We start from the raw sequence: 9,857 nt of genomic DNA, 5'->3' as shown, positions 1-9,857 counted from the left end.
AGAGAGAGAGAGAGAGAGAGAGAGAGAGAGAGAGAGAGAGAGAGAGACAGATAGATAGAGACAGAGACTATATATGTCAGGCACTGTGCTAAGCATTTTATAAATATTATCTCATTTTCTACCACCCTGAGAGGTGGGCACTTTTATTAGCCCCATTTTATAGTTGGGAAGCATATAGAGACTAATTGACTTGCCTAGGGGTCACACTGCTAATGTGATTGGGTAAGGATCCAAATTCAGGTATTCCTGACTCCAGTTCCAGTGCACTACTTAGAATGTGAGTGTTAGCTGGAACCTTAGAGGTTTTCTAGCCCAACTCTCTCCTCTTACAGACAGGGAGAGTAAGGGCCAGGTTATACAGGCAGTCCCAGTACAAAAAGCCTAGTCTCCTGGCTGCTGGTGCAGGCTATTTGTCTTATATCCTGATGTATTCTCCAGGGGATCCTGATCCAAGGGACAACAGGAAACAAAAGAGAAAATATTTTCAACCATGGCTTAGTAAAAAATACAGAAATGATTTTCAAATGTTTTTCTATACAGCAGAATGTAACCTCCTGGAAGGCAGGGGATGTTTTCATTTTCATTTTTGTTTTTTGCTTTATATCTGCAGCATCTAGTCTAGTGCCTTCTACAGTTAGCACTTAATGAATGCCAGTGGAATGAAATGAATGAATGAAAATCATCATTTCTTCTATGGATCTTTAATAAGAGTGAGGAATGTACCAAAGCTTTTTGCAGAGAAGATATTTCTGCAGGAAGTTAAGATGGAAAGAAACTGAGACTTCCTTCAAAATCTCCCTTTAATGTTCATTCTTCTGGTAAACATTTTTTGAAATGATCTTTTCTAACTATATTTGCTGCTTTACTCCCTGTCACTCAATGAAGGTGTGCAAGATAACTTTAGGGACTGGACCTATGATTTCACACGTAATGGAATTCCTGGATGAGGAAATTTCTTAGACCAATGAAGGTTGTAACCTTCTCATCATCATCATTGTTATCATCATAATCATCATCACTAGTATTTATATAGTACTTTTAAGGCTGGCAAAGTGCTTTACAAATTATTACCTCATTTTATCCTTACAAAACCCTAGGAGATAGATGCTATTATTACAGATGATTAAAACTGAGGCTGAGAGAATGTTTAAGTGACTTAAGTGACTCCAGGTTCAATGCTCTATCCACTCTGCTGCCTAGGGAATTGCCTAGAACATTGAGAAGTAAAGTGACTTGACTATGGTCAATATACTGGTAGGAATACTTGCTGCTGAAATGAGATAATATTTGTAAAACTTTCCAACTTTAATGATCCATATAAATGTCAGTTATTATTCTCCCCACCCATTCCCATAAGATGTGGCTTTTATATGGCTTATACAAGTTATGAAGAACAAGTGAAGTGGTAAAGATGGAGATGACAAAAATATCCATTCATCTGAATGGAAATAAAGGTTTTTAAAATCACAGTAAATACTTTTATGTGGTAATCTTGTATAATTATACTTAGTACATTATGTTTTAATGCTTCAAAAATTTGGGATTTCACCCGAGGGGATACTCCCTCCATCAGCACTGATTGCAACCCCTCCACACCTTTAGTAGAAATTACTTCATGATTTGATATGGTCAAAAATTCAATACCTAGTAGTCACCATTCTAGTAAAGAGGATCTTTGAATTTAGTTAGTTTAGTTCTGAGAGGGCAGATGTAGAGTTTATACTCTATACAGACTGTACTATATTCTAAACTTGGTAATAATAATGAAATATTAAATCATTTACGTAATGATTTAATATTTATATATCACTTCCTCACAGCAGGTAGGTACAAGAATTGGAATGTAGGTGGTATTGACATTTTCCCTGTCTTACAAATGAAGAAACCGAAGTTTGGAAAGCTAAAATGACTTCATTAATTGTCACAAAACTAATGATCACCAGACCTGGGATGTGAACCCAATTCTCTTGACTCCAAATTCTAAATTTTTTCTCATATTGTACACGATACTCTATTATCTCTTATGGTAGGAGCTGGCAAAGCTTTTCATCCCTTAGTGTAGCTTTGAAGAAGACATTGTCACCTAAATTCCATGATGAGGCATACCAGTAGGACTCAGATGGAGGTTTTCATTGTGTATTTATTGTCTCTATCTGTCTGTCTCTCTGTCTCTGTCTGTCTCTCTCTCAGCTTTCCTTTTAGAGGAACAGATTATATTTTGACTAGATTATATGTCATGAATCTGAGCCTACAAATAAGCTGCTTGGTGAGTATCTTGAAATTTCATGCTTATATGCTATCTTTTTTTTTTTTTTTGGAAGGCAATTGGGGTTAAGTGACTTGCCCATACTTATACGCTATCTTTACAAGACTGAAAGTACATTTAAGATTGAACCTCTGTATACCAATTCTTCTGCTCTCCATTCAGAGTCCTTTGCATATGTAATGGGTACCCTTATCCATGGTGCTGACAATGACTCCTAGACTTTGCATTGGAAGTTCTCTTCCCCTCTCCCCTCCCTCCCCCCTTTAGATATTGCCACTTTGCTTATCCCCACCCTGGCCTTGTGAGGGCCCACTACCTACCTGACACAGAGAGTCTGGCCCCATTACTTTGGCGGGTCTCACCACTGTACTTGTGTTTGGTGATGCAGCGGTATGTAGACAGGGCGTCCTCCTTCTGCACATCTGAGATGTACAGCCCACCATGGAAAGTAATAAAAAACCTATTTTCTGGAGACACAAACAAGAGAGAAATAGCTCATTAGTTAACTGTCTGGGCATTAGCGACTAAGAGCAGGCCTCAGGCTGCCACCTTGGGTAGGGGTTACCCATTAAATAAGAGCATAGGAGTGAATTTGTTATAGGGGAGAATGTCCCAGGTGAATGAAAATTTTAGTCATGCACATAGACAACACCAGGAATTATAGTCAAATACTCATCTATCCATCCACCCACCCACCAATCCATTGATCTATCCCATTTGAAAAAGATTTATTAAGCTCTTATTTATATGCCAGGCACTGTTGTAAGTATTGAGTATACAAAGAAAAAATATAGTCTCTGCTTTCAAGGAACTTACTTTCTATCAGGCAGAAACAACGTGTACATGGAAAGATTAAAAAAAAAGTAAATATAAAATAATTGTGGGGGGTGGGGAACTAACAAGTGAGAAGATTAAGAAAGGTCTCAGATAGGACATATGAATTGAGGTAATCCTTGAAAAAAGTTATATATTCTAAGAGGTAGTGGCAACAAAGAAGTGTGTTCCAGGCATAGGAAAGATCAGTGAAGAAGCCTGGAGATAGAGGTTGGAGTGTCTTGCATAGAAAACAACAAATGTGTCCCTTTGGCTGGAATAGAGTATTTGTGAGGTTAATCATATGTAATGAGCCTGGAAAGGTAGAAACTAAAACCAGACTGAGTATCTTATGCTAAAGTCAAGTGGTAGCCCTGGGAACCTCTTGAGAGATATGGTGAGACCTTTGCTTTGGGCAAATTACTTAACCTCTTGAGGCCTCAGTTTCTTTACCTGAAAAACAAGGAAGATGAACTAGATTACCTCTAAGGCCTCTTACAATGTCAGATTTTAGAGAAATATGATCTGTTCAATCCCACAGGCCATCTCTGTGGCATAATCACTTAGCACTTTAAGGTGTTAATCAAAAGGTTGGTGATTCAAGCCTACCCAGCAATGGTTACTGTGGGTAAGTTCAAGACCACAGATATGTACCATCAGTTAGCAGCTAGGTGGTATATCAGATAGACTTTTGGGCAGTGGAGTTGATGGGGTGCTCGGATGCCTGTGCTTGAACCCCAGTTTACATTTCTCCTTAGCCTCAAATCTCCCTAGCCTCCCTCCCTCCCTGTCTCAGGCAGTTTCTCTCTAGCTCAAGGGCGGTATGCCCTAACAAAATACTTAATTCTCTTCCTGATACAGTAGCCAGCTACACCTATAGAATTTAGTAGTTTGACCCAGCTGTGTACTGGCTGAAGCAGCTGTGTTCTGGGTCATTCCTATCACATGTATCCTAGGTGCAGTCATATACTCCCTAGCTCATTACATACATCCTGAATTCCTTGTTAGCTTGGGATATATGTATATTTCCAACATCCATCTTGTCAAACATGACATTGATGGGTGGCAGCTTGGTCAGCCCTGACTGCTAGCTGACTTAGTGACGTTTCAAGCCTAAAACCACACCTCCATACTGTCCCCGCCTTGGGCTATTTCCTGGTGAAATTTTGGGCAATATGCCTGTTCAGTAGATATTAAAATTGCATATTCCTTTAAGAACTGACCACTCCTTAACCACTCCCTAATCCCACTCTGACTCACCTAATTAGCATATTTGGCACTGGTTATACTATAGAAAATCCTATACAAACTTTAACTATACCCCTCTAAGTTTGCAGGTTTCCTAAGAACTCTTGCCCAAACAATACATATTTGCCACTTTGACTTAGAGAATGCTTGAGTCTGTGAATTCATTCCAGACTGCTTTCCAGGGACTCTGGTTTTTGGGGTTCCTGGACTCCCTGAACTCCTTGACCCCTACAGCATTTCCAGGAAGACCCAGGTTCAAATTCTGCCATTTATTAGCTCTATAACCCTGGACAGGCCACTTAACCTCCCCCAAATTCTTTTTCCTCATCCAAAAAATCAGGGAGTTTAGATTCGATAATCTCTAAGGTTCTTTCAAGTTGTAAATCTATAATCTTTGATTTCTGTGACCAGTGTCTCCTAAGAAGGCACTCATTGATGGTTCAATATCAACTTTGACTAGTGGAGTCCTCCAAGAATCTGTTCTTGACTGTTTTTTGTTTGTTTGCTTGTTTTGACATTTTTATCAATGGCTTGGATAAAAGCATAAAAGGCAAGTTTATCAACTTTGCAGTAGACATAAAACTGGGAAGGAGATCTAATACGTTGTAGACAGAGTCAAGATCCAAAATGATCTCTATTGTCTAGAACGAGTGTCAGAAAACTGCTGCCCAAGCAGCAAGTCTGTTCTGTACAGCCCCCTGGGAGCTAAGAAGGGTCGTTAGATTTTAAAATAAATCTTTATTGTATTAAAAAATGTAAAAAAAAACTACTTCTAGCTGGGGTAGGGAGGGAGAATATATAAAAAGGAATGGGGAAGGATTTGGATATTTTTCTGTAGTTTGCTAAACCCTGGGCTAGATCATTAGGCTGACTTTAATCAGGTGAAATTAAGAACAGCCACAACAAAACCAAAGTCCTCCCCCTGGGTTCAAACAATCAATTTCATAACTAAAATATTTAGGAAAGAAGGATGGAAGAAAGGAAACAAGCACTTAAAAAGTGCCTACTCTGTGCCAGGCATCTCACTATTTTACAACTAGCATCTTATCTGATTTTTCACAACAACCGTAGGAGGTAGATGCTATTATTATCCCCACTTTACAGATAAGGAAACTGAGGTAGAATCACCCAGAATCACACAGAAGTGTCTAAGACTGGATCTGAACTCAGGTCATCCCGACTCTAGGCCCAGTGCTCTATCCACTGAGCCACCTATCTGTTTAGGATATGATTGGAGGAAATTATGTTTAATGTGGAGAAGAAGAAACTAAAGGGAGACATGAATCATATCTTCAAGTATTTGAAGGTCTGTCATGTGGAAGACACAGTGGATAGAGTGTCAGAAAGAATCATCATCCTGGGTTAAAATCCAGCTTCAGACTTAGCTGTGTGACCCTGGGCAAGTCACTTAACCCTGCCTCAGTTTATTCATCTGTACAATAAGCTGGAGAAGCAAATGACAAACCACTCTGGTAAATTTGCCAAGAAAACTCCATTTGGACATGACTGAAAAATGACCAAAGAACAACATATAGAAGAACTCTTAGGTTTGCATTGATTGGCCCCTGAAGGCACTGGGTGTAAGTTTGGCAATATGTAAGGAAAAGAAACTTCCTAATGCTCAGCACTATTCAGAAGTGGATTCCGCTTGGGAGAAATTGAATTCCTTCTCTCTTGAGGTATTCAGTTGAAGACTGCTTCTTGCCTTGTTCTGGATACTTTAGTGAAGATTCTTTTTCAGGTATGATTTGGAGTCTCAATCAACACATATTTATTAAGCACCTACTATGCGCCAAACAGTGGATTAGGTACTAGGGATTCAAAGACAACATGAAATAATGCCTGCCTTGAAGAGTTTACATTCTATTGGGAGAAACAAGGTATCCATATAGATGCATGTATACATATACACATAGGACAGACAGCATGGTGTAGGAGATAGAGAGATAGAGAGCTGGCCTCAAGCCTAGAAGTCCTGCCTCTGACACATATCACTATATGACCCTGGACAAGTCACCTAACTTTAGTTCTCTAGGCAACTTTCTAAAGACTATGCATTACAGGGACAGTGACAAACTATTTTGGTAAAATAGCTTTCCTCATTCAGGAATTTCTTCCCTAAATCAGTGAAATCACAGGTTTAGTCCTTAACCCTATATAAGCACACATGCACAAAACAAATCCAAAGTTACTTGGGGAAGGAGCATGGGGAGACGGAAGGCACTAATACCTGAGGGGATCAGGAAGGGACTTGTGTAGATGGTGGTCTCTGAGATGTGTTTTGAAGGAAACTAGAGATTCTAGGAAGTGGAAATGAGATGACAGTGCAATTGATACACGGCGGGGGGGGGGGCCCAGTCTTTTTAAAGACATGAAGACAGGGGATGGAAGACCATGTATGAGAAACACCAAGGTAGCCATTTTGGCTGAACCATAGAATCCATAAAAGGGAGTACTGTCCAATAAGCCCGGAAAGGTAAGTTGGAGCCAGATTGTGAAGGGCTTCAAGTAATAAACAAAGAAATCTGTATTTGGTCCTAGAGGTAATAGGGAGTTATAAGGATTGAGTAGGGGAGTGGCATGATTAGACCCTGAAAAGGAAATCCCTTTGGCAGCTGTATGGAGGATGGATTGGAGAGAGGAGGGACTTGTGGCAGGAGAACCAATTAAGAGCACTTTTCAATTACCCAGGCAAAAGGCAATAAGACCCTGAAATAGACGGCTTCTGAAATACCTTATGACCCTGCGCTTATATGATCTTGTTAAGATGCTTTGTTTTTAGGGGCAGACAGCAGAGTCCTTCATACTTCCTGCTCCCGTGTTCTTTTAGTTATAAGTGTTGTCCTCCTCATTCACCTCAGTTTCCCCTTTGAACCTTCAGTATTCCACTAGTCTTCTTTTACTGTAGCATCAGAGGACCACAGAGTTAGAGCTGGAAGGGCCTTTTAAGGTCATTAAGTCCAATATCCTCATTTTACAGACGAGGAAACTAAGTCTTAAAGAGATTAAGAGACTTGTGCTATGTCAGCCAGCTGAGCTGGTATTTGAACTCAGGTTTTCCTGATTCTGTTCTATCCACTATGAAGTGCTGGCTCTCTTATGTGATGTTCTGACTGGGACAAATCCATGCAATTCCAGGCACCATCAAGAGTATAGGGGAGAACAGATTGCTTCCTTCCCTCTACTTTTTGATGCCTCCTAAGTGTAGAAGGTAAAGGCTGATGTCCCATTACTTTCCGGGGTAGTCTTAACTTCCTGATTTAGGGACGGTGTTCATTCCTCTACCCTCTCCTCATACTTTTGCAGTAGCCTCTCCTTTCCTGTCCAGCATTACTGCAGAGCTCCCAGGTCACCTCTGCTTCCCACTCTTATAGTTGTATTTCACTTTCTACATTACAGAGTACTTTCACATCTGTTAATTCATTTGATTCTCGTAATAAGTCCCTGGACTTGTCTGGGCAAGGGTCATTATGCTCATTTTACAGATGAGCAAATTGAGGTTCACAGAGGTTGTGGGATTTGACCAAATTTACTTGGCTAAAAAGTCAGCTTTTCTGCTGGAAAAGCAGAGGTGCTTTCCTCCAGAAAGTGGAGAGCAAGGGATGATAGGATCGTGGGGTTTGGAATTAGGAGGGAGTTCAGAGCTCCTCCAGCACAGCCTTCTCATTTAAACTGAATCCAAAGTCATCCAGGTACGGAGTAGCGGAGCCGATATTTGAATTCAGGACTTTGGGCTCCAAATCCAGGACTCTTGACAATACCTTACAACAAAAGGCGGAGGGTGTATCATAAAATAAAGAATTTCTGAGTTGGACATTAAGTCCAACTCATGACCCAACAAGTGGTCATACTGTCATTGATGAAGACCTCCAGTGCTGTATTCTCTCCCAAGGTAGTCTGTTCCACTTTTGTGCAGCTTGAATTATTAGGAAGTTATTACTAATATTGAGCCTCAATTTGATTTCTGATTGTTTCTACCCATTGATCCTGGTTCTGTCCAGTAGTGTCAAATGGAATAGATCTGAACCCTCTTCCATATATATGATAGCTTTTCAAGTACTTTATAACAGCTCCCACATTCCCTGGGAGTCCTCAGTCTCTTCCTTTTCTTTCCTTCTCTTCTAGCATCTTTTCCTTTCTCCCCATGTACTCCCAATGCCACACCAATGGTAAGTAGCAGAGTGAGGATTAGAACTCAGGTTCTCTGTCTCCAAATCTATTCAGAAGATGGTACCTAGAACAAAGGTACAAACGAGTGCTCGTTGATCTATGGATCCTGTATTAAGAATACCCTCTACAGCATTCCCCAGTGGATGCTTTAAAGCCTCCAGTTGGTGGGTTAGAAGGTGGAGGAGGTGAAGTACCCACTCCTGCAAGGGAGCTCCTTACACTTTTAGGCAGCCCTAATTGTTCTCAAGGTTTTCCTCACATTCAGTCTAACCTAGCCACTTGCAACTTCCATCCATTGCCTCTTGTTATGACTTCTGGAGCCAGGAAGAACAATACCAATCCCTCTTCCATAAAACAGTCCTTTGTATACTTGAAAGCAGCTATCATGTCCTCTCTGACTCTTCTCTTCTTCAGGACAAGCATCCCTAGTTAATTCTCATCCTAGCTAATTCTCATATGACATGATATCCAGGCTCTTTGGTATTCTGGTCACCTTCCCCTGGATACTCTCTAGCTTTATTACTGGCATTCCTGAATGTGGTACCCCATGCATTCCTTCTCTGGCTAAGAACATGTCTTTAAAAATATAAAATTAGTGGGAAAGGCTGTGCTTCATCCAAGGAGATGATTCACTCATTGTGGTATCCCAGCCTCTTTGGTAGTGCAAATATTTGATTGGGTGTGGGGAGGGACTGGCCTCGACCTCCTTCAATCACTGACATAGATATATGGCTTCTCATCCCATTGGGATGATGGGTCATATGCCCTTCTTCCTAAAGGAAGACAAGTTACCCAGTCCCAGACATCAGTTCCCCCTCCTCCCCATTCTTCAGCTTGGGACAAATTGGACCAGATACTGTGGTCATTTTCTACTGAGCTTAACCCTTTGGGTCTTGCAGCCCCACTGGTTTATGGGAGCAGACATTTATTTTTTATTTATTTAGTTGGCACAGTGAACAGAGTATTGGACTCAGAAGCAGGAAGAAAAGAGTTCAAATCCTTCCCCAGACACTTAGCTGTGCTATCCTAGGCAAGTCTCTTAACCTCTGCCTTCCTTAGTTTCTTTATCTATAAAATAAGGATGATAATAGCACCTACCTCACAGGGTTGTTGTGAGGATAAAATGAGCTAGCATATGTAAAGTCCCTTGCTTACCTTAATGTGCTACATAAATGCTTCTATCATCATGATTATTATTATTATTATTATTAGTATGCTGCTCCAGGGCAATACATGTTACCCCAGGGGAGAAGTAAGAGAGATTCTCAGTGAGGAGAACCAGATGAAATGCTTCTAGTAGGATAGGGGTTCTTTTGGACTGTCTTATACCATTTCCCCCAGCCCTCCAGAATGAGCCCAT

General features: G+C 40.6%; 1 protein-coding gene across 1 annotated transcript in view; it reads right to left on the bottom strand.

Moving 5' to 3' along the window:
- LOC138154792 (cell adhesion molecule DSCAML1-like) overlaps positions 1-2,760 on the bottom strand; it is a gene marked incomplete at its 5' end in the record, with an annotated part of 22,917 nt that extends 20,157 nt beyond the window's left edge. The window contains one exon of the mRNA XM_069079778.1: positions 2,587-2,760. Within this exon, the coding sequence (XP_068935879.1) occupies positions 2,587-2,760 (174 nt within the window). The remainder of the gene's footprint in view (positions 1-2,586) is intronic.
- Between the last annotated feature and the right edge of the window lie 7,097 nt (positions 2,761-9,857).

The sequence above is a fragment of the Petaurus breviceps genome, unplaced genomic scaffold (assembly GCF_028583685.1).
Source record: "Petaurus breviceps papuanus isolate PSGF00001 unplaced genomic scaffold, PetGlider_PUasm1.0 91133, whole genome shotgun sequence".
In the NCBI taxonomy this organism is placed as follows: Eukaryota; Metazoa; Chordata; class Mammalia; order Diprotodontia; family Petauridae; genus Petaurus; species Petaurus breviceps.
The sequence above is the reverse complement of the archived record's forward strand: the minus strand, read 5'-3'. Positions and strand labels throughout refer to the sequence as shown.